Raw genomic sequence first — 27,360 nt, 5'->3', positions numbered from 1 at the left:
AGGCTAATGCTTAGACTGTGAGTCACTGAGTGCCCAATGGAGAGGCGGGCAGGCCAGCCCTCCCACACCCTTGTTTGACTCCAGTGCACTTTTAATGTGGAATCCTTTCAACTGTAATAATAACAGGTGGATAAACTCAGCAGTGGGTGATCAGAGGGTCTCAGATGAATGCCATGCCTCAGACCAGTAATGTCCGCCACGAGCCGCCTGACATTCACCATTTCCACCCGGAGCCAGCTCTCTGGCTACCCACGGTGTGTCGCAGAGGAAACTGTGTAGTGTGACTGTTTTGGCCGGCCCAATGTTTTTCTGACTCCGCGGCTATCCAGTGTCAATAGAGCCTGTAGCTATGGCCTCTGTGGCACCAGAGGGTATTGAGTCTGCAGCATGCTCGGCTTAGCCCATGATGTACAGAGGGCGAGTAGGAGAGCGGGAATAAGTGGAAGAAAGCTTGGCGCAGTCCCATCTCCAGGCCGTGCCATAACATCTCACTGTCATTATCCTCTCATTGGGAGCAGCTTTGAATGGCTGCAGGGAGCTGCCGGACAGCCAGGGCGTGTTTCAATTCCACAGCCACACCGCTCCTCTACAGTACAGTGCTGCAGTCTCTCTGTCTCTCTGCAAGAGGCACTCCCTCCCATCTCCACTGCTGACCTCATAAGAGGCAGACAACGCAGCAGACCAAGTTGCTACATGCCCTGCCCTACCTCTTGGCACCGCAGTAAATGATGCATCAACGGGGGCTATTTAAAGCCTATGGAGGAGTCAAAAGCGCCAAGTTTCAATCGGTGCTAATGTCCTGAAGTGGCTCAAAAAAATGTTTAAAGATGTAATTTTACCTGACTCTCTCTCCCTGTCCCTCTCTGCCCAGGTGAGAAGCTAAGGGTGCTCGGTTACAACCAGAATGGGGAGTGGAGCGAGGTGCGCTCGAAGAACGGCCAGGGCTGGGTGCCAAGCAACTACATTACACCTGTCAACAGCCTGGAGAAGCACAGCTGGTACCACGGGCCTGTGTCACGCAGTGCAGCAGAGTACCTGCTCAGTAGCCTCATCAACGGTAGCTTCCTGGTCCGGGAGAGCGAGAGCAGCCCAGGACAGCTGTCAATCTCCCTGCGCTACGAGGGAAGAGTCTACCACTACCGCATCAACACTGCTTCAGATGGCAAGGTAGCTAGGGGTCTGGGACCTACAGAGGGGCTGTCTTGCTTCTCTCTAACTTCTCTCTCTGTCCTTTTGTCTTCCGTCTATTCTTCATTTTTGTTGTGAAACTGCTCCGTTCATGCTAATGTCTCTGCTCTGTCTTTTTTTTTTAGCCGTCTCTGGTTCCTCCCCACGTTGCTGCTGTTTGTCTGTACATATGTATAACCCTAAACCTCTGTCTGTCCCAAGGTGTACGTCACGGCAGAGAGCCGCTTTAGCACCCTGGCCGAGTTGGTGCACCACCACTCCACCGTGGCCGACGGCCTGGTCACCACACTCCACTACCCGGCCCCCAAGTGCAACAAGCCCACCGTCTACGGCGTGTCGCCCATCCACGACAAGTGGGAGATGGAGCGCACCGACATCACCATGAAGCACAAACTGGGTGGGGGGCAGTACGGAGAGGTGTACGTGGGAGTCTGGAAGAAATACAACCTCACCGTCGCAGTTAAAACACTGAAGGTTTGTCTATTCTATAGATTGGTGGTATGATTTGGATGTCGCCTGTAAGATCCCTCCATCTAGTGTCTGTTTCTATTTTGTGAAATCATCTATGGGATCATGGAATATGAAGGAGGCATGGTATTTAGTGGTAGTTGGTCACCACCTGATGGTGGAATGTTGTATTACACCAAAATGAAACTCAATGGCGGCAATGACTACTGTTGGAGAAATGTTTAATCACAGTTTAACTTGTTTTGTTCACCTTGGTTTCCTGGTACTAAGATATTGAATAAATCCAGTGAATATTGACCTTTCTGATTGTTTGTCTTCCAGGAGGACACCATGGAGGTGGAGGAGTTCCTGAAAGAGGCAGCAGTCATGAAGGAGGTGAAACATCCCAACCTGGTGCAGCTGCTAGGTCAGTGCTGCTCACAGTACAGCTCCACTTAGTAACAGCACATGGCATTTCTATCAGCTGTTGGGTTTCTTGGCTCTTGAGGCGTAATTACGTCTAACCTCTGTTGTCTTGCCTCTGTCCAGGTGTGTGTACTTTGGAGCCTCCCTTCTACATCGTGACAGAGTACATGCCCCATGGCAACCTGCTGGACTACCTAAGGGAGTGTGACCGGGAGGAGGTGAACGCAGTGGTGCTGCTCTACATGGCCACGCAGATCTCCTCTGCCATGGAGTACCTGGAGAAGAAGAACTTCATCCACCGGGACCTGGCAGCCAGGAACTGTCTGGTGGGGGAGAACAGCGTGGTGAAGGTGGCTGACTTTGGGCTGAGCAGGCTGATGACTGGGGACACGTACACAGCCCACGCCGGAGCCAAGTTCCCCATCAAGTGGACCGCCCCGGAAAGCCTGGCCTACAACACCTTCTCTATCAAGTCTGATGTGTGGGGTGAGTCAGAACCAGATTTTCAAGCACTCTCCTTTTCACCTTTACATGTACTAAATCAGTCAACATCAGTGTGAGCGTTCTTCTCATCCTCTGACGGTCTCTCGTCCCTCAGCTTTCGGTGTGCTGCTGTGGGAGATAGCGACGTACGGTATGTCTCCGTACCCAGGGATCGACCTGTCTCAGGTATACGACCTGCTGGAGAAGGGCTACCGCATGGAGCAGCCAGAGGGCTGTCCACCTAAAGTCCACGAGCTGATGAGGGCCTGTGAGTGAGCACTGCACTGAGTACACACAATGTCCCACCAACACACAGTCCCTCACATTATCATCCATTCACTTATAGCTATGTAACCTATATTGACTTTTTTTATTTTATTTTGATATCAGGCTGGCAATGGAGCCCATTGGACCGACCTTCATTTGCCGAGACCCACCAGACCTTTGAGACAATGTTCCACGATTCCAGCATCTCCGAAGGTACTTGTACGACATAGTCACATTACTACCCTTAACCTCTCTGGGCTATTCGGGACGCTAGCGTCCCACCCCGCCAACAGCCAGTGAAAGTGCAGGGTGCCAAATTCAAAACAACAAAAATCTCATAATTAAAAATCCTCAAGCATACAAGTATTATACACCATTTTAAAGATACAATTCTCGGTAATCCAGCCACAGTGTGATTTCAAAAAGGCTTTCCAGCGAAAGCACCATAAACGATTGTTAGGTCACCAAGTCACAGAAAAGCACAGCCATTTTTCCAGCCAAAAAGAGGAGTCACAAAAAGCAGAAATACAGATGAAATGTATCACTAACCTTTGATCTTCATCAGATGACACTCATAGGACTTCATGTTACACAATACATGTATGTTTTGTTCGATAAAGTGCATATTTATATCCAAAAATCTAATTTTACATTGGTGTGTTATGTTCAGTAGTTCCAAAACATGCGGTGATTTTGCAGAGAGCCACATCAATTTACAGAAATACTCATCATAAACATTGATAAAAGATACAACTATTATACATGGAACTTTAGATAAACTTCTCCTTAATGCAACCGCTGTGTCAGATTTAAAAAAGACTTTGCGGAAAAAGCATACCATGCAATAAAGATAATCGCCATATTGTGCAGTCAACAGAAGTCAGAAATGACATTATAAATATTCACTTAACTTTGATGATCTTCATCAGAATGCACTCCCAGGAATCCCAGTTCCACAATAAATGTTTGATTTGTTTGATAAAGTTCATCATTTATGTCCAAATTGCTTTTTTCATTAGGGCGTTTGGTAAATAAATCCAAACACACGTGGAAGTCCAGCCGAAAGGTTGTAAGAAAAGTCCAAAAAGTTATATTACAGGTCGTAGAAACATGTCAAACGAAGTATAGAATCAATCTTTAGGACGTTTTTATCATACATCTTTAATAATGTTCCAACCGGAGAATTCCTTTGTCTGTAGAAAAGCGATGGAATGAAAGTTAACTTTCACATGACCGCACATCTCGAGCTCATGGCAATCTGCCAGACACCTGGCTCAATCCCCTCTCATTCATCCCAGTCTCACAGTAGAAGCATCAAACAAGGTTCTAAAGACTGTTGACATCTAGTGGAAGCCTTAGGAAGTGCAACATGAACAATATCCCACTGTATCTTCGATAGGCTATGAGTTGAAAACCTACAAACCTCAGATTTACCACTTCCTGGTTGGATTTTTCTCAGGTTTTTGCTATATAGGTTCTGTTATACTCACAGACATCATTCAAACCATTTTAGAAACTTCAGTGTTTTCTATCCAAATATACTAATTATATGCATATTCTAGCTTTTATGGCTAAGTAGCAGGCAGTTTACTCTGGGCAACCGATTCATCCAAGCCACTCAATACTGCCCCCCAGTCACCAAGAAGTTAAGGCTTAAACAAGGCATTTAGCTCTGCTGCCCGACTCCATTCAATCCTGTCAGTTGTGGCACTAGAGAGCATACATTTGTGGATATTAGAACGGGAATGGCTCTTAATGGTGCGTTAACATATCTGTAGGGCCTTTTCATAGTGGTACAGCAGGCCTGGTGCCTCTAGGAGAGATGGAGGATGATATCTGAGTGAGGAAAGGGCATGCTGAGGTGAGGGGTACAGGGAGAATGCAGGGCTTTCAGAGAAGCACTATAAACTCTTAAGCATTGGTTTCTGCAGTTATTCCAGTAAATGCAGTACTACCATTTCTAGCAAGGGAATCAATGTGTATAATGATCTTATGTAAAGGTTCACTTAATTAAGCATTCCTTTCCTCTCCCGTGGCTCCCTCTCTCTCTTTCTCTGCAGAGGTAGCAGAGGAGCTGTGTAAGACTGCCGCCTCTGGCCATGCCCCGTCACCACACCCCTTCAGCCACGACATGCCACTGCTGCCCTCGAAATCGCGCACTCTCAAGATGCACGCGGAGAACAAGGAGAACATCGAGGGGGGTTTGGATGGCAGGCAGGAGCCCAGCACACACGGCCCCTCAGGTACCCGCCTTGCCCGCCTCCATGCCCGCAGGCTGAGGAGAATGGCTGCTGTGTACCTGGCAGACTGAACATCACTGGATCACCTTACCCATCCCCTAAACGCACCATCTTATCTCCGTGTCATTACACAATCACAACACACCTCCTTTAGGGTCATATATAGAGCTTTCCCTCATAATTTATAAAGAATTACTGTAATGTCACATATCTAGCCTCATGGATAATATGCAGTGGGGACTGTTGCCATATCCAACCACAACACTTAAAGGTCCAATGCAAATCATTTCTGGGTAAAAAGTAAGTACCTTACTGTGAAAAAAATTGTCAAAAAGATACAAAAATAGCTTCTTAGCAAAGAGCAATTTCTCAAGCAACAATTTTGTTAGGATTGTCTGGGAGTGGTCTGAGTGGGGAGGGGAAAACTAGCTGTTATTGTCAGAGTATTATTCAGAACTCGGTGTGGAAATTTATATAAATCACAGCTAAATCATGTTTTTGACTGCACTGGGCCTTTAAAGCGTTGCCTTTGGCCAAATACCAGATGCAGGGTTTAGATGAAATGCATTCTCAATCCTCTCCCATATATAATTCACTATTGAGGATCTGCATGACATTATAAACCACATCTCCATCAAATCTTCATCCCTGACATGATTAGATAAGGCTGGGTTGTACTCCTCTGTGTTCATGTTTGTCACTTATCTTTAATTTATATTAAAATAATGATTGAGGGTATTGAATTCTAATCCTCTCCCTGTTGCATCCTTCACACACAACTCACATATAACACCTACAACTCTAACAATCACCAAGAATGACTGCATATGTACCAATACCTGAATTAAAATTGGCTGACCCACAAGTTATTTGTATGGTTTTTGAAATGTTGTCTGTCTTGTTTTATGTGCAATCAAGTGACAATAAAGTGTTTTATTGCATGTTGTGTTCATGTTGAAAAACCTAATGCAATCTATGTTCCCGTCAGTCCTTATACTCTCACTCCTTTCTCACACCATTTAATCCTCCCCATGATACTTCTCCACTACCAGTATGAGTGATCAGTGAACACACAATGGCAAACACTGCATAGTTTCAAGTTTTATTACTCGTATGTATGGGATACACATGGTATACACCGTCCAACAAAATGCTTCATTGCAGATTTCTTTCTCGACAATGCGTCCCTAAGATGAGTCTGGGATGAGGAAGCTTGAGTGGTGGTGACACAAGGGAGGTGACTTCCTGTCATGCTGACTCCGCTGCGTGGCTCACTGTGGCGCTCATCTATTACACGTATAGAGCAGCTTGACATCCCTAGTACAACAAGGTGGCACCACAAAGTTATTGAAGCAGGAATGGCTCTGAAGAGAGAATATGCCTGTTGTCAAAGCAAATGGCAGCCAGCCTATGAGATTCGCTGGTTGGCGCTAATGCAGATTGATGTTGAATAATGGTGTTATTAGTGTTGATAAAAGAGACCACAGCTCTGGTACCTATTTTTAATTCCATATCCTCTGTTCTCTGCAGGTCTGGCAGCCACTCTGCTGGCAGGGGATGGCCGGTCAGGCAGCTCTCCTGCTCTGCCTCGGAAACAGAGGGACAAATCCCCCAGCAGCCTATTGGAGGACTCCCAGGAGACCATGTTCACACGGGACCGCAAGGCTGGCTTCTTCAGCTCCTTCATGAAGAAGAAGTCTCCTTCATCCCAGCTGCAGCAGAGCCTGCCCATGCCGCCCAAGAGGAGCAGCTCGTTCCGAGAGATGGAGACCCAGCCTCACAAGAAGTACGAGCCCACGGTTGGCTTCAGCGCCCCTCCTCCCCTTCCCCAGGCGGACGGCCTGGGCTTCTCACCGTCCCATGGAGAGGGGAACCACGTCCAGTCACGCTGCTGTGGGGCCACTTTTGGACAAAAGTCCTCTGCCAACCACACCTCTGGGGTCCCACCCTTGCAGGTGGGCAGTAGTAGTAGCAGCAGCTGGGCAGGCCTGGCAGGTTTCTTCACCCCTCGCCTCATCAAAAAGACCTTAGGGCTACGGACTGGCAAGTCCACTGGGACCGAAGAGGGGGGTGGGGGGACCAAACCATTCCCCAGGTCCAACTCCACCTCCTCCATGACTGCAGGGCTTCCTGACCTGGAGAGGATGGCTCTGACTTTACCCAGAAACCGCAGTAAACCTCCTCTAGAGCGCACTGCCTCCACCACCTCGCAGCCTGAGAACGGGGCAGCACACACCTCTGAGACCCTTCTTCGTAAGATGGATGAGGGCACAGCTCAGATCAGGGACCGGCCTAAAGCCAAGCTGCTTCCCCGAGGGGTCGGGGGGTGCTCTGGGGGGGTGAGGGCACCTGGGGTTGGGAGTGAGGCCGATTTGGATTGTCACTCGGGGGCTCTACGGTGTAGGGAGGGTCAGGAGGCAGGAGGACAGGACCGACAGGGATGGACGTCCCCCTCCAAAACAGTGGGATCAGGCCCGGCGGCGGCTCCACACAACCACAAGGTTCCCGTGCTGATCTCGCCTACACTCAAGCATAGCCCAGCCGATGTGCACCTGGTGGGGATGGACTCTCAGGGGAACCGCTTCAAACTGCTATCGGAGCACCAGGCGGACCGGGACCGACCACGACTGGTCAAACCCAAATGTGCTCCCCCTCCCCCTCCTACCCTGCGCCTCATTGGGCACTCCTACAGCGGGGATGGGGAGGAGCAGGTCGTAGGGACTGTGGAGGTCAACGGTGATGGGGTGAAAAGGCCGGGACGAGCAAGGGAAGTGGGACCGGGGAGACCATCAGTGCCACCACCACAAGTGCCTCCACCAACTTCAGCCTCCTCCTTTTCCTCTGCCAACAACACTAACACTACTCCCACTAAGATGGCCAACGGCGCCACAAGCACTGCTTCTTCCACAGCCCCCTCTGGTGGCTCTAAGCCTCTGCGTCGGACTCGACAGCAGGCTGAGAGGGTTCAACCGGAGAAGATCAGTAAGGAGGCTTTGCTGGAGTGTGCTGAGTGCCTGAGAGGTGCCCTCCACAGCAGCCCTGAGCCCTCCTCCAGCAGCCAGGTCTTAGATGCTGGCCACCAGCTGCTAGACTACTGCTCAGGCTACGTGGACTGCATCCCACAGATGCGGAACAAGTTTGCCTTCCGGGAGGCCGTGGGCAAATTAGAGCTGAGTCTGCAGGAGCTTCGGGCATCGTCCTCCTCTGGAATTGGAGGGGCATTTAGTGGCCCAGGACCTAGCCCTGCTCTGGACAACTTACACATCTGCATCAAAGAAATCAGTGATGTGGTTCAGAGGTAGCCATCGGACCCTGTCAAACATTTCTTTGTATTCCCTTTTTTATGTTTCTGGTTGTATTAACATTTTGGGGACGGAGAACAATCTCAGAAGTACCTCAGAAAATCACTAAATTGGATCTCTTATTGTTTACAGTTGACTCTTTCTCAAAAATACCAGGGGAGAACACTGTTCTAACCTTTGTACATTAACATTGTTGATACCAAACTAGATATGGTTCAATGTACACCAAGTAACTGTTTTGCCCCAAGTTCAAACTTTTCCAACTGGTTTTAAGGCCTTTCTTTTAATCGAATGTGGAGTATATCAGCTATGTATTCAGTCCCAGAGTGTTGGTAAATAACAAAGTCAGTTTGCGTATGTGTCATTCATCATCGCCAAGAAAAAGTGGAGAATAATTATGGCTGAGTTACTATCTTTGGTTTATGATCCTGGCAACTATGAGTTCTTGTGACGGGAAGTCACTGTTCAGAACTATTGTCACCTGGAAAATGGAAGTGTGTTCCACTTAATCAGGTCTACCCTCTGCCATTTGATTTGGTTTGAGCATTTCAGGAAAATGCTCACTTAAAATCGGAATGGAAAATGTAAGCATTTGAATATTTATGTCCAAATTCCCTTGTATGTGTATTTAAATGTTCGGAGCTAATGAGAAGTGAGGAAAGCGCAAGGTAACACATGGGAAGGTGGTTTGGGGCAGTACTCCCTGTGGCCCTTTCCCTCAGTGCCTATAGATTGTTAAATCATTTAAAATCTGCGAACACAGCCACTCCCTGACAAAATACTAATCTCAACGCAAACTGCGGTATGTCTCCAGAAAATGAGTGATTTATTTGTACATTTTTTGGGTTTTAACTTTAGAATGTCTATGTATGAACTTGAATTTAAATTAATTATTGTTTTTTTATGAAAAGCACAGACCTATTTTAAAAACGTTATATCCAGGAGAAGGTTCACGGTCACTTTTGCTTGTATAAGTATTTGACTATGAAAAGAAACATTCGTAGGAAGTTTATTGCAGGACTGAGGCCCCCAACCCCATCTGAACATCTGCAAATGAGGTGTTTAATCTGTCAAAGTTCTCTGGTCATTTCAATACCAACATCGGTGTTCTGTTTTCGATGAGCATAAATGAGTGAAGATGACTAATATCCCTTTTTAGATGCTTTTTGATCATCTCTTAGCAAACATTTCCATTTCATCCTGTTTGTTGAATTGTGCACAAATAGCAAGTATCACCCATGCCTGCAATCCTTTCTCTTATAATAATTTGGCTAATGAATCAAGCAATCAAAACAAAAAAAGCTTGTTTATAATGGTGTCCCTCGACTGAAAATTCCCCTAATGCCCACTTGAGATGTTGGAACCCTTGGTGTACACTGGATAAAGCCTATGAAGTAGTAGACATTGATTGCTATATTGCATTTCGTCTTAGTATAAACTCAAATAGTACCGTTTATGACACCCAATATTTTTCACAGTTCATTCCATGTCCGTTTTGGGGTACACCACCTATTTAATCCAGCAGTTGAGCTTCAGTGTCTCTCTGTTCATTCAAAGGTCGTCTTGACTAATAGGATGTCATGAAACTAATTGTTTCTTTACACTGTGAGGTTCCAAATTAAATAATGAGGTATTTGTTTTTATTTTCTTGCTACTGGATACAGCAGTGGTTTTCCAATTATTCATGGTGCCTTTTGTGAAATATATTGTATGTATTGTGCACTACTAAGTCAAGAAATGGATATACAGCGATGTGTAATTGTAAATATCTTGTGCTTTGGTCTTCAGATGACACATTTCACCATGAGATTGTGGCCAATGTATAAATATAACTACAACATACATTTATATTACTGGGAGTAAATTTAAGACTCAAACTTGAAAATAAAATGTGCAATTTGTCTCCTATATTATAATAGATGGACTGATGGTCAAATACAGCTTGTTCTTGGTCTGATTGATAGTGGTCCATACTTGTGATCCCACATAATTCTGTCTCTGACAGTTGCACAATAAGTGTTTAATTTCCAACAAACTACACAAACATGAGTCTCTCTGGTGCACTTCCCCAAAGCTGCTCTGTAGTATTAAGGATCTGAACTATTAAACTCTCTGCATCCTCCACTTGCTGTCTGTGAAATTCTTAATGACTGATTACCAATTTGGCCTTCCATTAATTTGCCTTTCACCCTTGCTTATTTATGCTTCAATCGTCTTTGTTCTACTTTACTGTACTAGTGAGACGAGTATCCCATAGACTTGTGATTATCTCTAATTTATTGTTTGATTAAGAGTGTAATGAACAAGGCTTGTCATGCTAGGAGAATTAGTTTGCAATGATTGCAATTTTGCAAAAAAATTATTTCATTTTGGTTTAAGTGCTCTTCAATTAATTTCTGCCCAGTTTGTCTTTCTGATTAAGCTGTATGTCCTTTATTTATTGTTGCTGTATTTATTTTGTAAATAATGTTTTGGATCCTGCAACTTTTCTGTTTGATCTGGACAGTGCTGAAGAAATTGTATTTGCACATCGTATACCAAAGGCCACTTCCTCTTCAGTTCTATGAGTGCAATGAGAATGGAATACACTTCATTTTGAAAATGTGAATTTAACAGGGATAAAAATGGCAGAGGTTAATATTAACTTTTTGTTTTTGATTTCAAGCTCACATAGTATATAACTGTGAAGTTCTCCCTAGCAGTGTTAAATTTGATGTAAATAAAACGTTGAACATTTCTAAGGTCCATTTATCTTTTTGATTTGGGGAAATTCTAAAGATAAATCAAGAGCGCAACCTCAAGTCACCAGCTCAAACCTTGCCTTGTGTTAATCAGATGAAATAAATCTAATTGACCTGTGATTCCTTTACTGTAAATAGAATGTAATTGATGGTAGGAAAGTAATGATATTGATTGAAACACGATGATAGCCCAGGGGCAGTTAGGGGTTGCATAATTTTGTGACGTGATACAAACCTTTCTTAATTTAAGACACATCCTGACCCAGGCATTAGATTACATCACATCTGCTCCTGGAACTGTCATCTGAAATGTTTTAATGCAACCTTCATCCTTTACATTTTTAAATTTAATTTAACCTTTATTTGACTAGGCAAGTCAGTTAAGAACAAATTCTTATTTATAATGACAGCCTACATATCTTTCTAATTTTGCTACAATAAACAGTGTATTATGCTATCACTAATCATCTTACTGGAGGAAGGGTGTCTGTTTTGAGTATTTAAACATGGCCATTTAACTCAAAGGCATACAACGGATGTGTTCTGAACCGGGATACTACATGCTAAATACTTGCAAACTATGTGAGTATGAACTTTAATCTTAAATATTTAAAATATACTACTGTATTTGGTATAGTTAAAAAAAAAACTGTTAGCCCCACCCATTTTGCAAACGTGGTCTTCTGGATTATAAAATAAAATCTGGAAAGATTTTAAGATAATGAACAGATACTGATCAAATTTTCCAGCAACTGTATTATGACATCTTGTTTCTTCAAGCATGCTACCCCATATACTTAATGCTAGGGGCCCACGAGGCCATGCACATACTCATTATATGGTACTTACTAAATAGTATGAGAGCTATGCCATTTTGAACATGTCCAATGTATTTGAAATCATAAGTGCACTGCAACCTGGCATAATGGCCCAAAAGAAGAGATAGGCCTATAGTGTCATAACCATGTGCACCTATGGAACAACAAATGAGAAAGCAAAAGTATAACTTAAAATGTTTGACAATCTGTCAGCTGTTAAGGATGCTGTCAAATCTTGCCATCCCGTGACGTATTTTTTCTCCATTCTGACTCCTCCCCTAGAATCTTGGCCAATTGTAAAGATGGCGTCCATCATGGAGGGACCGCTGAGCAAATGGACTAACGTCATGAAAGGTTGGCAGTATCGCTGGTTTGTTTTGGACTACAATGCGGGTTTACTGTCATACTACACGGTGCGTATTTTATTGTACTTCATAATGAATAAGCCGATAACCTCCCGGGTCCGGTATTATTATTTGCTAAAGCCTGTCAAAACCGAGTAGGGACAGCGGCCTCCCTGTTGGTGCTTTCAGGACACTGGGAACTCGGGGGGGGGCGAGGTCAAATCATGACGTCCGTGATCTTCAGGTCGGAACTCTAGAAAGATGCCCGAGTTTTCGACTTGGAATTCCGAGTTAGATGACGGTTCAAAATAATTTTTCTCATTCGGAACTCGTTTTTTCCAGAGGTTCCAGTTGTCTAGAACGCACTGAATTCGGAGTTTTCCGAGTTCCCAGTTGTTTTGAACGCGTGATGTGTGCCGGGAGTTGGGAATCTCAGCTGTCAGAAAAGGGCGGGGACTTTGCGGACATATCCGTTATTGACCAATCCTATCCATGCTGGAGGAGAAACTAGCAAATGAAATGCCAGCTTTTTCTATACTTCCTGGAATGATGCGGCTGTGTTCTTTCCTCGTTGTTTCTCTTCAAAATGTTCTATCTATCTATCTAGGTAGCTGTCTTTTCCATGTCCCTGTTCTGCTGTCAGTTAGCGCTGTAGATTTTTTTCGAGACATTTAAAGCAACGTAGCAGGAACAATTATAACCATGTCAGCAAAGGAAGGAGACAAGGTTATCAAGCTAACAAACGTTAGTCAGTTCATTGAGTTAACGTTAACTAGCTAGTCAAGTGAACGCAATTTTTTCCCTGCTTAGTCTGCCTGCGTAAAAAGAATGTATAGTAGACTTCACCGTTTTGGTTTGCTGTCACCAGAGGAAAATAGTTCATGTTTACAGACATCGAATCACATTTTATTGGTCGCATACACACATTTTACTGATATTATTGCAGATGCAGTGAAATGCGTGTTTTTAGCTTCCAACAGTGCAGTAATACTGAGAAATACAAAACAATACACAAATCCCCAAAATCAATAAATATCAGAGTAAACAATGCCATCTGTTATATCAGTCAAAGTTTGGACACACCTACTAATTCCAGGGTTTTTATTTATTTTTACTATTTTCTACATTGTAGAATAATAGTGAAGACATCGAAACTATGAAATAACACATATGGAATCATGGGGGGGTATACAGAAGATAGCCCTATTTGGTAAAAGACCAAGTCCATATTAGGGCAAGAACAGGTCAAATAAGCAAAGAGAGATGACAGTCCATCATTACTTTAAAACATGAAGGTCAGTAATCTGGAAAATTTCAAGTGCAGTTGCAAAAAACCATCAAGCGCTATGATGAAACTGGCTGTCATGAGGACCGCCATAGGAATGGAAGACCCAGAGGATACGTTCATTATCGTTACCAGTTTCAGAAATTGCAGACCAAATAAATGCTTTAGAGTACAAGTAACCGACACATCTCAACATCAACTGTTCAGAGGAGACTGAGTGAATTTGGCCTTCATGGTCGAATTGCTGCAAAGAAACCACTACTAAAGGACACCAATAAGAAGAGACTTGCTTGGACCAAGAAACACGAGCAGTGGACATTAGACCGATGGAATTCTGTCCTTTGGTCTGATGAGTCCAAATTTAAAGATTTTTAGTTCCAACCGTTGTGTCTTCGTGAGACGCAGAGTAGGTAAACGGATGATCTTCAAATGTGTGGTTCCCACTGTGAAGCATGGAGGAGGTGTGGGGGTGCTTTGCTGATGACTCTGTCTGTGATTTATTTACAATTCAAGGCACACTTAACCAGCATGTCTTCCACAGCATTCTGCAGTTATACGCCGTCCCATCTGGTTTGGGCTTAGTGGGACTATCATTTGTTTTTCAACAGGACAATGACCCAACTCACCTCCAGGCTGCGTAAGGGCCATTCAACCAAGAAGAAGAGTGATGGAGTGCTGCATCAGATGACCTGGCCTCCACAATCACCCGACCTCAACCTAATTGAGAAGGTTTGGGAGGAGTTGGACCGCAGAGTGAAGGACATGCAGCCAACAAGTGCTCAGGAAACAAGTGCTCAGGAACTCCTTCAAGACTGTTGGAAAAGCATTCCAGGTGAAGCTGGTTGAGAGAATGCCAAGAGTGTGCAAAGCTGTCATTGAGGCAAAGGGTGGCTACTTTGAAGAATCTCAAAGATAAAATATATTTTGATTTGTTTAACACTTTTTTGGTTACTACATGATTCCTTATGTGTTATTTCATAGTTATGATGTATTCACTATTATTCTACAATGTGGAAAATAGTACAAATGAAGAAAAACCCTTGAATGAGAAGCTGTGTCCAAACATTTGACTGGTAACGTATATAGACAGTATATGAATAGAAAAGTGTGTGCAGCAGTAGTTACATAGTATGTGGGTAAAACGGTATGTAAACATTTATTAAAGTGTCCAGTGTTGAATGGTTAGCAGTCTCTAAAGTGCAGAGTAGAGTACCGGGTGGTAGTCGGCTAGTAACATTGCCACCCCTCTTGTTGTTTTTTTTTTTTAGCTACCTTGTATCATTGATTGCACCCTTCATAAAGCTACATAGCCCGTCGAAGTTGGCGCTATTATTTATTTTTCCTTGGTGACAACCTAAAGCCATTTTGTTATATTTTCAACAGCCTGACCCTGCCACTTTGATGGGTAAACCTAAGGGATGGGACAGGAAAAATGTCGCCACTGTCAAATTAATAGAGGACCCATACCAGAGGCGCGTTGGTTGGAAATTGTGGGCAGGTGATTATTCGCGCTGTGAGTTTCCTGCTGATGGTGGGCTCCCACCTATCTATGTCACAATGGAACGCCAGACTATCGCTCCTCAATGTCTGTAGACTATGATTCATGCTTTAGTTATTATAACTAAGTCAAGAATCTTTGGTCATGCACACTCAATGGCCAGTTTGTTATGTACGCTACCCTGTTCAAGAATGGTTAGCTCCTACAGACAGCAAGTCACATGGCCATGTCTTGCTATATAAAGCAGGCATTGAGGCATTCAGTTAATGCTCGATTAAACAGTAGAATGAGCAAAACGAGTGACCTAAGCGACTTAGAACGTGGTACTGTCGTTGGTGCCAGGCGCGCCGGTTGCAGTATCTCAGAAACGGCTGGCCTCCTGGGCTTTTCAGGCACGACATTGTCTAGGGTTCACCAAAAAGGGTGCAACAAACAAAAAGCATCCAGTCAGCAGCAGTGCTGTGGGCGAAAACAGCTTGTTGATGAAAGAAGGAGAATGGCAAGAATCGTGCACGCTAATAGGTGGATCACAAACAGGAACATAACGGTGCAGTACAATGCACAACTCGTCAGTCCTTGTCACGGAATGGCTATTGCAGCAGAGGTCCACACCGCTTTCCACTCCTATAAGCTAAAAACAAGAAGAAGCGGCTCCAGTGGGCACGCAATCACCAGCATTGGACAATTGAAGAGTGGAAAAATGTTGCCTGGTCCGACGAATCCTGGTTCCTGTTGCATCATGCTGATTGATGGCAGTCAGGATTTGTAGTAAGCAGCATGAGTCCATAGCCCCATCCTGCCTTGTGTCAACGGTACAGGCTTGTGGAGTAATGGTGTGGAGAATGTTTTTCTGGCACGTTAGGTCCCTTGATACTAATTTAAGCAATGTTTCCATGCCCCAAAGAAGAATGCAGGCTGTTCTTTAAGCAAAGGGTGGGGTCCGACCCAGTACTAGATGGGTGTAGCTAATAAACTGGCCACTAGGTGTATGTATACGACCATTGAACAGAAGGAAAAATCATGAAAATAATATGCTCCACTGTGTCACATCAAACTATCTCACAGGTAGCCACAAATATGCCCCTTTTACTGTCATTCACAAAGACGGGAAGGTTTCACGATACAGATAGATCCAGTATCCCAATCTCATGCAAGTCTAACTACAGGTAACTGCCAAAATAAAGGAAACGCAAACATTGCGTCTTAAAGGTTGAGTAAGCACGAATTTGTCCACAAATGTACCCACATTTCTATTAGGCCTATATGTAAATAGTTTATAATTAGTCAATGCCATAATGTAGTTATTTTGTTAAATACTTCTCCCTATTAGTTGAAATATGTTTTTTTTTAAAGCTATATTTAGCTGTTGCGCTAGCTGTTCTGTTGGAACAGATTCTCAAATCATGGGGATTTGTCGCGCTATACAGACGACGCAGGTGTTGCTAGGCAACCCCTTGACTTGCCGGGCCAAGCCTGCGCCCTCTGTGGCAAAAGCCAGTGTGAGAAACGGGCTAACAAAGGTTTGTGCATTGAAACAAAATAAATACTGCACTCTGACCTACGAAACTTATTTGCTAGGTTCTGGATCGTGTTAGACAAAGCAAGGAAAGAGAACTTCAAAACATTTTGTCGTTTTATCTGAATTTGCAGCCGTTGTTGGTAAATAATGAATCTGCTAGCTTCTGATGTGACTGGGCCACAACATGCCACCAGAACAGCTTCAATGCGCCTTGGTTTAGATTCTACAAATGCCTGAAACTATTGGAGGGATGCGACACCATTCTTCCACGATAATTCCATAATTTGGTAATAGACTCTTCCCTCTACTACCGCACGGCAAGCGGTACCGACGCACCAAGACTGGAACCAACAGGACTCTGAACAGCTACCTCCAAGCCATAAGACTGCTAAATAGTTATACCGGGAAGCTTTTGGTTAACTATTTAACTACCTGCATTGACCATTTTTGCTCTAACTCTTTTGACTGATCACATACGCTGCTGGTACCCAATGTATATAGCCAAGTTATCTTTATTTTCCCTTTATTTAACTAGGCAAGTCAGTTAAGAACAAATTCTTATTTTCAATGACGGCCTAGGAACAGTGGGTGAACTGCCTGTTCTGGGGCAGAACGACAGTTCATTGTGTTTATTTTTGCGTGTTATTTTCTATTAATCTTTTTTTCTTTCTGCATTGTTGGGAAGGGCAGTAAGTAAGCGTTTCACTGTTAGGCTACACCTGTTGTTTATGAAGCATGGAACATACAATTTGATTTCGATTTTTGTTGATGGTGGTGGAAAACGTTGTCTCAGGTGCCGCTCCAGAATCTCCCATAAGTGTTTAATTGGGTTGAGATCTGGTGACTGAGGGGCATACACACACACCCTATAAACCCCATGTGCTCCTTTGAGACCCCTCTTTCAAAGTCACCGAAGTTTCTTCTAGCCATGGTTGACTAAATAATGGGCAACTGGCTATTTTTATGAACTGAAGAAATGTAAACGCAACATGCAACAATTTCAAAGACTTTCCTGAGTTACAGTAAAATCTATAAAATGCAATTGTGTTTGTTGTCCATAGTTTATGCCTGCCCATACCATAACCCCACTGACACCACGGGGCACTCTGTTTGCAACATTGACATCAGCAAACTGCTCGCCCACATAACGGTGGTGAGGCCGGTTGGACTATTTCCAAGTTCTCTAAAATGATGTTGGAGTCGGCTTATGGTAGGGAAATTAACGTTCAATTCTCTGGCAACGGCTCTGGTGGACATTCCTGCAGTCAGCATGCCAATTGCACACTCCCTCAACTTGAGACATCTGTGGCAGTGTTGTGTGACAACTGCACATTTTAGTGGCATTTTATTGTCCCCAGCACAAGGTGCACCTGTGTAATGACCGTGCTGCTTAAACAGCTTCTTGATATGCTACACCTGTCAGGTGGATGGATTGTCTTGGTAAAGGAGAAATGCACACTTATAGGGATGTTAACACGTGTGTGTGTGTGTGCGCACAGAATTTGAGAGAAATAGGTTTTCTGTGCGTATAGAACATTTCTGGGATCTTTTATTTTAGCTCATGAAACATGGGACCACACTTTACATGTTGTATTTATATTTTTGTTCAGTGTACATGACCCTAAGCATGATGGGATGTTTTATTTTCTTAACTCAGGAACCACAATTGTGTGGAAGCACCTTCTTTCAATATATTTTATCCTTCATAATGAAGTGTTTTCTTTATTTTGGGAGTTAGCTGTATCTGCTGGTACTAAACAAATTCAGTGTGACCCTACACTGAACAACAGTTGTAGGGGCACTTTTGGTTACAGTGTATGTAATTTATAGCCGGAGTGCCAGTCTTTGTGCTATCATGTCAACTCATCAATCATTGTTATACCAAACATTTGGCTTGACAATGGACTTGGCAAGAGCACAAACAGATCTGGGACCAGTCTCAAACTGCGGCTGTGTCATACTTGCAGATGAGATGCTATACTAGAGCACTCACAACTCTGTCTTGCAGGGATTCTTAGCTTGCTATCTGAATGTATGATGTTCCAGGAACCTTTCACTGGTGAACTTGATAATGAGTAAACTTAGAGTGGAAATGTGTGTGAACGGAGTTTGCGGGGGGTGTGTGTGTGTGTGTGTGTGTGTGTGTGTGTGTGAGATTGAAACCTATTTTGTTCTTGTTCATTTTCAGTCTAAGGACAAGATGATGCGTGGCTCTAGAAGAGGATGTGTGCGTCTCCGGGTAAGGAACTGGTTTGGGTTGTTGATCATGCTCATTAGCCTATGTGCTAAGAGGGACAATTTGCACCTGCTGAACAAGTAGATATTTTCCTATCTAGCCTAATACTGTTCTGTTGTAGTTCTTTGGCTATACAATACAAGGCTATTTAATATCAGCACTTTCCAGAAGTTTGTGAAAATATTGCCACTAGATGGCAGCATTTGATTTATTACTTATACCTGCAATAAACACGAACAAAATATGATTTTTTGTTTCCCAAAATGGATCCTAGCTGGCCCATTGACTTGCCCTTAGTTCCTTGAGGATAGAAAAAACAAACTATACATAATTTAGTAGCATAGTATTCAGAGATCTACTTTGAACTTCAGCTCAAACCGAGGTTTTACTTTTTAAACAAATAGTTTTATATATTGGAATGTCTTGGGGGAAACAACCTGTTTGGTATATTTTTTTTATCAAGACTAGATGAAGTAGGATTTGAATTCTTTATTCTAATACTTTTATGAGTAGAGGTGAGAATTGGGCAAACATTCCATCTTGAATTCAGTACCCACAATTGAAAAACGCATACGTTTTGAATAGCCCATTTTTTAGGGTAAGAGTACAACGTGTGAGTATCGTCATGTGCATAGTTGGCTTTGCTTTGTTTTGTTTTTTGAACTTAAGTTTTGGCAATAATTTGTGAAGGACAACTCACTGTCAGAATTTGTTTATTTTTGCCAAGAGACAATGTTCACATTTCACATTTATGCAAAAATACCTTTCATAGACATCACACACTCTGCTGCAATCCACAGCTTTGAGAAAACAACAGTTGGATAGATTCTCAAGCTTGTGAAATTGATACCCCTCTTTCTTGTTGGTTGGTCAGATGATCAATAATGGAATTGTGAAAACAATATTTCTCATGACTTTAATCTGTTTTGTGCTGATTTTGAAGGTATATGAGCATTCGCATGTTAGTGTTGTCAGGTAAAGCGAAAATATCTTACTCTGAGCAGCATTTTCCTAGATTCATATATGTGTACAAAGTCTGACTTTACGTAGAGTTTTGTGTGTTGTAATGTTTGGGCGTTTAGCCAATCTCTACTATTAAAAAGTGTCAAGCATAAAATTATTGACTGCAGGCATAGCCTGGTTGAATATGGAATTGTGCTATTCATTGATTGATTACTAGCCTAGTTGAGTATATTTCCTCCTAGTACAAGCTTTAGACAGTTGGGAGAGTACAGTGGATTTACTTTTGACGTGATGGAATTTTCTTCTTGTCCTCAGAAACAACACAAGGGCTAAACGCACACCACATGTATAAACACCTAGGTTACATTATTTCTAGCCTAATTACACTCATGGCTAGTTGAACGCGCGTTCCTCATTTTGTACCAGTGCCTTTGTCTCTCTGTGTGAAGCCAGCTGCTAGGGCATTGTCTTTTAATGAGTCATCATATACTGTAGTGGTTCTCTGTGATAATGGACGCCTATACCTCACCCTCGGTACATGGAAAGTCTTAATGCATCTTTATGGGTAATTATATCAGAAATCTTTTACTTAATGAAAAGATAAGCATATGCCTTTTTTCCCCCCAAGGTTGGTTTTGACAAGCAAGCAGGTTTGAGATATACTGTTGCTAGGTGCCATGCCACAAACAGTTCTGCAGAAATTTTCTTTCCTTCCATGCAGCTGGTCCCCAATATCTGTCTGTTCGATACCTGTTCCTGCATCTCTCCCTCCACCCAGGCACCCCCTCCTCTTTCCCTCATTCTCCCATGCCTCGGTGGGTTTTTGATAGTGAGCAGGAGAGGGGGATGGTGACGTCTCACTGCCTCCTCTTCCTTTTTGGTTTCCCAGGGAGCTGTAATAGGAATCGATGACGAGGACGACAGCACATTCACCATCACTGTGGACCAGAAGACTTTCCATTTTCAAGGTGAGTCTCTTGTTTGTTTTTCTCCTCCCCTCTCCCTCACCTCCCACTCTGCTGACTCCCATGTTGTTTGGAGTAAATCTGTCAATGCTGCATACGGCCGTCTGCTCGCGTGTAGGCTCTCTTTGTAGCTTTTTTTTTCTCTCTCTCTCTCTCTCTCTCTCTCTCTCTCTCATATGCTCTTTCCTGCCTTTTTTAAAAGGAGGATTATTATATCGGTGCGTCAACACAAGCAGACATGCACATCTAGGCATTTGAGTGGCTCGTCGTCTCTGTGGAACCTTCCTCTTTCATCAGCAGCATCTGGCAGCTTTGCAAAGTAGAAGTGAAATGGGTAGGGGCTAAAGCAAGATTTATTCCACACCAAGATTCTTCTGTAATGGAAAGAAGCGAAGGAGGCTCTTTTTTTTAGGAAGATTACTTGCATTTTCTACCGCCTCTGGGAATAAAACGAATACTGCTGAGCTAAAAGCCGAGCTATCTGCACTGCCGCTCCCCACCCTGAACACCGCCACTTCACAGAGACAGGACTGGCCCCTCTCCCAGACACCCCTCACCCCACCCCTTTTCCCCGGACAGCAGCTACACCGTCCGTCCACCAAGCGGACCTCTCTCCTCCAGGTCTCTAACCTCCTCCACCTTGTCACAACCCCATCCTCACGCCCCCCCTCCACCCACCCACAGCCACCACTACCTCCACCAGCACGTTATCCATGGTGGGCCCACCTCCACCTCCTCCATGCCATCTCCCATTGCTATGTTCCGAAACTGTATGCTGTGGTTCTACAAAAGGAAGGGTAAGGAGATGTATGCATGCTGGCCTCGGTTAGCAGGTCGAAGGGCATGATTCAGTGAAGCAGCGGTAGTAGCCGTTTCCTACGTATTTGTGTTGGTGGTTTTGTAGCTTACCGTTTTCTTTGATATACTGTGTTTTCTATAGCGGTTGTTTAACGTGGAAGACGTTTCATGAACTTTTAGAAAATGTGTTTAAAAGGCTTGATGGTTTAAAGAAACAGTATTATGGAAGATTGTTTCTTAGAGGTGCATTGTCAGGTCACCTGTTTAATAAGACTGTCGGCTGAGGTCATAATTCTATGATATTGTTATTTCTGATTCAATTTGAAATTCATATGTCAAGTTGTTTGAGTTCTAATTCCTATTTCTATGGTCATAACTAAGCCAGTTTTCATTTTGTCTTTTGGTCTACTATTATGCGTATCTCCAAATGTCATCTGAGTTCACCCTTTAAAAAATGCATCCTTGAAAGACTTTTGGATTCCTAGCTCTGGGGAGTGAAATAAGGATGCTCCTCCAGATGATGCCTCCAAGTTGAAAAGCTATTCTACGATTACGTGGAAAAGATGGGAACTTCACGGCCATTTCACAACCCAAGCCTATGGGAATTATTTTCTAACACAAGGACATACTCATTTCCACTTGAAAAGGACACAAAGGATATATGCGCTACTCCTCCAGATGTTTCCTGTTGGAGATGCGTTACTCGGGATCCAGCTGATGTTACACACGTTTGTTCTGGTGTGGTGCTGCGGCAGGCAGGCGGGCTGTGTCAGAAGAGGAAGAGGACTGGAGCGGAGCATGGGTGAGGTATGGGGAGGCCACAGATGACGGCTGCAGAGAGAGAGGCTCTGTATTTCTATTTCGAGGATCATCCATAATTCATTAGGCTCTTTTTCTGGCGGAGCATCAGATCCCTTCAACTCCCACTTTACACAGCACACACCCCCCCCGTGTGCTAAAGAGCTCTTTACCTGGCCCCCATACAGACAAAAATGTTTAGCCTGGGAAACTGCTGAATGCAATGGCCAAGCCCATGACGAGCAGGTTGCCTGTTGTAGAGAGGAGGTCTTGTGGTTCTGCACAGTATATGGATTATAGCACTGTGTACATGCAAAGTGATGTATGACCAGGTATTGAGCTTATCTTAGCTGACCTGTATGTGACCTGGGGGGATGACTCCGGTAAATGTGTGTTAGAAAGGGTCTGTGACTAGAATGGAGCTGTGATGCCTTGTCATCTTACCTGTTCTGCAAGGGGCTCCTACCTCAGCACAGTGACCGCACAGAACAGTCTGCTTCAGCATAGTCTGTAGCTAGGAAATAACATTTACTCTGTTTTCTCCCTAAAAAGAACATGCTGTCATTAGCACACACAGAGATTTACTCCAAACCCCTCTCTCTCAATCATCATACTACTTTATGGTGTTTACCAAAAAATGCTGTGCATCATACCATCTACATTCCATTCATTCAGCCAAATAGGGGAGGCAGAAGAAGAGGTGAACAATATATGATTCACATCCTTTGGAGGAAGGCAGCAGAGCAGTTTTGATTGGTGTGTCTTAGGAATGTGATAATGCGTAACCAGAGAGGAAATGGAATCATCTGCTTGTTAGGCACTAGCAGTGTGTCTGTCAGACTGCTGTCACCTTGCTGAAGACTCTACGGTCTCTCCACCGCCCCCCGCCTCTTTATCTCTCTGGGCCTGGCTGTCAGTAATAAGCCGTGCTCTGGAGAATGCCCTCTTTGTGCACTAATGGCCCAGGAGTTAATAATAATACACTTTGCTTTCATCCAGAGGAGCCACCTACCTTCTGGGGGAGAGGGGAAGCATTAGGTCCTAATTGGGTTGTGAGTGCGTGCCCTGTCATGGCCTGTTTGGGCTCTGTGTTGAACTCTGGGGGACTGCACAAGTTTATGACTTGCCTAGGCTTCAAGCCACCACTGTTATGCATGTAAAACAGTCACACCAAGAGTTCATATTATATAAATGAAGAAATTTGGAACCACTAGACGTGCTGTACAGAACCATTTGTTTTATTGGTCTCCCAAGTTCTGTAAGTGTTCAATATCTTCTACTGTTGTTAATTTTCTGTTGCTATCACTTCATCAGCAATGTCTGTAGCCTATATCATGCTCAAGACTGACCCCAGTAATGTTGGTTGGTGTTATGACAGACTTCGCATTCCCTCTGCTGGCTAGGAGTGGCCATGTTTGTCATGCACAGTAAATGTCACACAGGGATGGTACAGTGTTTGCTTGCAAGTCACAGATAGGTGTAGAACTGACCAAACAGTGCACCCTCACTGTCACACAAAGGGCTTTAGGTAGAAGGGAGATTCTTAATTAGCTCTTTACATGCCATGCAACCAGGTAGAAAGTAGTGCTCTTTCAATCTAATAATCAAGCAAGCATCTTTGTTTTCTCTCTTCTTTTTTTTGTTGGACACTGATGTGACACCAACATACAGTATTTCACACAATTTTTCTTACAATACAGGATGTTTGTTTTGCGCCATTCTCATGGCAGATTGACCCTATTGCTATTATTGGGGTAGACATGCATCTATAGAAAGGTTTTGTAAAGCAAAGTGCTCCTCAATTAAATTAGCACAGACATTGAGGTGAGAGGGTGTTGAGGCAACGGGGTGAGGGCCTGGCATGAGCCCTGGCTGCTTCTAATGTCTTTAAAAGCTTTGGGCTTTCATCCTGAGCTCCTATCCATCAATCATCTGGGTACACTGTATTTTACATCTTTATTAAACTTCCCCAGGCCACCAGTCACCTGTGATGAAATACTGGATTGCCCATTATGATTGTTGTTTTTGTCCTTTAAAAAAAATGATTGTGTTCCATGTTTTCGCAATGCTGTTTGCTTAATTGCGATCAGAAAACAAACAATTCTCAAATGTTTATGTTGATAACGTTTCTTTGTTTATAAAATGCAGCAAACATTTATGAAAATGTGTCAATGTTCCCTTTCAGATTTTTGGACTGTTTAACTTTAACTCGATAGGCATATTTAGATGGATTGACCCATAACGTCTCCCTCAAGCTCCTGTTCAATTCCCACAGCCATCATTCAGAATAATAGGATGACTCAGAAAAAGTAATGAAAACATTAGTAGCCTCAACTAGTCTAAAGAAGGCCAGTTTTATTGCTTCTTTTAATCAGAACTGTTTTCATCTGTGCTAACATAATTGAAAACAGGTTTTCTAATGATCAATTAGTCATTTTAAAATGAGAAACCTGGATTAGCTAACACAACATGCCGTTGGAACGCCTATGTAGATATTCCATAAAAAATCTGCCGTTTCTAGCTACAATGGTAATTTATAATATTAACAATGTCTATTTCTAATCAATTTGATGTTATTTTAATGGACAAAAACATGTGCTTTTCTTTCAAAAAAACAAGTACATTTCTAAGTGACCCCAAACTTTTGAACCGTAGTGTATACATGTTGTTCAATCATTGCACCCACACTGCTCACGGGTGTCTGCATAGCTGGGTGCTAAAATAGAACTTATTTCTATTTGTGATGCTCAACGTGCTGCAAGTTCTGCCTCTCAAATCTTCTCATTGGTTTTTAGGAACATATACCTACATGGGTGATTGAAAAATGAACTGATGTCCACACTCCAGTCAGTTGTACTAATGCACCGTGAAGTTGGTTGCCAACTGCCATATACAGTGCCTTGCGAAGGTATTCGGCCCCCTTGAACTTTGCGACCTTTTGCCACATTTCAGGCTTCAAACATAAAGATATAAAACTGTATTTTTTTGTGAAGAATCAACAACAAGTGGGACACAATCATGAAGTGGAACGACATTTATTGGATATTTCAAACTTTTTTAACAAATCAAAAACTGAAATTGGGCGTGCAAAATTATTCAGCCCCCTTAAGTTAATACTTTGTAGCGCCACCTTTTGCTGCGATTACAGCTGTAAGTCGCTTGGGGTATGTCTCTATCAGTTTTGCACATCGAGAGACTGACATTTTTTCCCATTCCTCCTTGCAAAACAGCTCGAGCTCAGTGAGGTTGGATGGAGAGCATTTGTGAACAGCAGTTTTCAGTTCTTTCCACAGATTCTCGATTGGATTCAGGTCTGGACTTTGACTTGGCCATTCTAACACCTGGATATGTTTATTTTTAACCATTCCATTGTAGATTTTGCTTTATGTTTTGGTTCATTGTCTTGTTGGAAGACAAATCTCCGTCCCAGTCTCAGGTCTTTTGCAGACTCCATCAGGTTTTCTTCCAGAATGGTCCTGTATTTGGCTCCATCCATCTTCCCATCAATTTTAACCATCTTCCCTGTCCCTGCTGAAGAAAAGCAGGCCCAAACCATGATGCTGCCACCACCATGTTTGACAGTGGGGATGGTGTGTTCAGAGTGATGAGCTGTGTTGCTTTTACGCCAAACATAACGTTTTGCATTGTTGCCAAAAAGTGCGATTTTGGTTTCATCTGACCAGAGCACCTTCTTCCACATGTTTGGTGTGTCTCCCAGGTGGCTTGTGGCAAACTTTAAACAACACTTTTTATGGATATCTTTAAGAAATGGCTTTCTTCTTGCCACTCTTCCATAAAGGCCAGATTTGTGCAATATACAACTGATTGTTGTCCTATGGACAGAGTCTCCCACCTCAGCTGTAGATCTCTGCAGTTCATCCAGAGTGATCATGGGCCTCTTGGCTGCATCTTTGATCAGTCTTCTCCTTGTATGAGCTGAAAGTTTAGAGGGACGGCCAGGTCTTGGTAGATTTGCAGTGGTCTGATACTCCTTCCATTTCAATATTATCGCTTGCACAGTGATCCTTGGGATGTTTAAAGCTTGGGAAATCTTTTTGTATCCAAATCCGGCTTTAAACTTCTTCACAACAGTATCTCGGACCTGCCTGGTGTGTTCCTTGTTCTTCATGATGCTCTCTGCGCTTTTAACGGACCTATGAGACTATCACAGTGCAGGTGCATTTATACGGAGACTTGATTACACACAGGTGGATTGTATTTATCATCATTAGTCATTTAGGTCAACATTGGATCATTCAGAGATCCTCACTGAACTTCTGGAGAGAGTTTGCTGCACTGAAAGTAAAGGGGCTGAATAATTTTGCACGCCCAATTTTTCAGTTTTTGATTTGTTAAAGTTTGAAATATCCAATAAATGTCGTTCCACTTCATGATTGTGTCCCACTTGTTGTTGATTCTTCACAAAAAAATACAGTTTTATATCTTTATGTTTGAAGCCTGAAATGTGGCAAAAGGTCGCAAAGTTCAAGGGGGTCGAATACTTTCGCAAGGCACTGTAAAGTCCAAAGAAGAAAAAGAAGCCTGAAGGAAGAGAGATGACGAGAAACAAATTCGGTTTACCGTTTTAACTGTGGATTAATTGGAGGAGTAGTGGACCTTGTGCATTTCAGGTCAAATAACAACCCAATATTTATATCCCAGAACAAATTAGCTAACAACAGCAAGCTAGCTATCTAAATTGCTATAAATGTTTCATGTTTTTCGACCTGTCCCCAAATAAATACAGTTGGTTCAGAGTTTGTTTTGATATTTCAACCTGTGTGTCCTGATCTCGTCTGGTGTGGGGGGACAAAATCAACTTGCGTGTGCGGTCTGGTCAGCATGTGAGGCGGCATTGGCCCGCACTCTTATGCCTCATGTCCAGCTGCATCAAACTTTTTGCGTTCTGGGGGAAGTCAATACAATTGGTGCATTGAATGACTTTTGGATGCCACGCAAGGCTGAGGTGTGTACCGCATGCTTTCAATATTTTCAACTGGTGTGTTGCTTTACCGTGCTGTGGTACGAAGGAAAGTACACAC

General features: G+C 43.3%; 2 protein-coding genes across 6 annotated transcripts in view; both read left to right on the top strand.

Moving 5' to 3' along the window:
* Positions 1–11,089, top strand: part of LOC112248210 (tyrosine-protein kinase ABL2) — a 41,403-nt gene extending 30,314 nt beyond the window's left edge. For all 3 annotated transcript variants that reach the window (XM_024417057.2, XM_024417073.2, XM_024417065.2), the window contains exons 3-10: positions 872–1,167; positions 1,390–1,662; positions 1,978–2,062; positions 2,185–2,547; positions 2,660–2,812; positions 2,935–3,024; positions 4,872–5,054; positions 6,582–11,089. In XM_024417057.2, coding sequence (XP_024272825.1) covers positions 872–1,167; positions 1,390–1,662; positions 1,978–2,062; positions 2,185–2,547; positions 2,660–2,812; positions 2,935–3,024; positions 4,872–5,054; positions 6,582–8,353 — 3,215 coding nt within the window. In that variant the 3' untranslated portion in view covers positions 8,354–11,089. The remainder of the gene's footprint in view (positions 1–871; positions 1,168–1,389; positions 1,663–1,977; positions 2,063–2,184; positions 2,548–2,659; positions 2,813–2,934; positions 3,025–4,871; positions 5,055–6,581) is intronic.
* Positions 11,090–12,183: 1,094 nt separating this feature from the next.
* LOC112248206 (oxysterol-binding protein-related protein 9-like) overlaps positions 12,184–27,360 on the top strand; it is a 36,636-nt gene continuing 21,459 nt past the window's right edge. For 2 of the 3 annotated variants that reach the window (XM_042315508.1, XM_024417045.2), the window contains exons 1-3: positions 12,184–12,325; positions 18,747–18,797; positions 20,647–20,725. In XM_042315508.1, coding sequence (XP_042171442.1) covers positions 12,215–12,325; positions 18,747–18,797; positions 20,647–20,725 — 241 coding nt within the window. In that variant the 5' untranslated portion in view covers positions 12,184–12,214. The remainder of the gene's footprint in view (positions 12,326–18,746; positions 18,798–20,646; positions 20,726–27,360) is intronic. The other variant, XM_042315565.1, reaches the window with a different exon arrangement.

Source organism: Oncorhynchus tshawytscha, linkage group LG01, assembly GCF_018296145.1.
Source record: "Oncorhynchus tshawytscha isolate Ot180627B linkage group LG01, Otsh_v2.0, whole genome shotgun sequence".
Classification (NCBI taxonomy): domain Eukaryota; kingdom Metazoa; phylum Chordata; class Actinopteri; order Salmoniformes; family Salmonidae; genus Oncorhynchus; species Oncorhynchus tshawytscha.
Note: the sequence above shows the minus strand (reverse complement) of the source record. Positions and strands in the feature narration are given on the sequence as shown.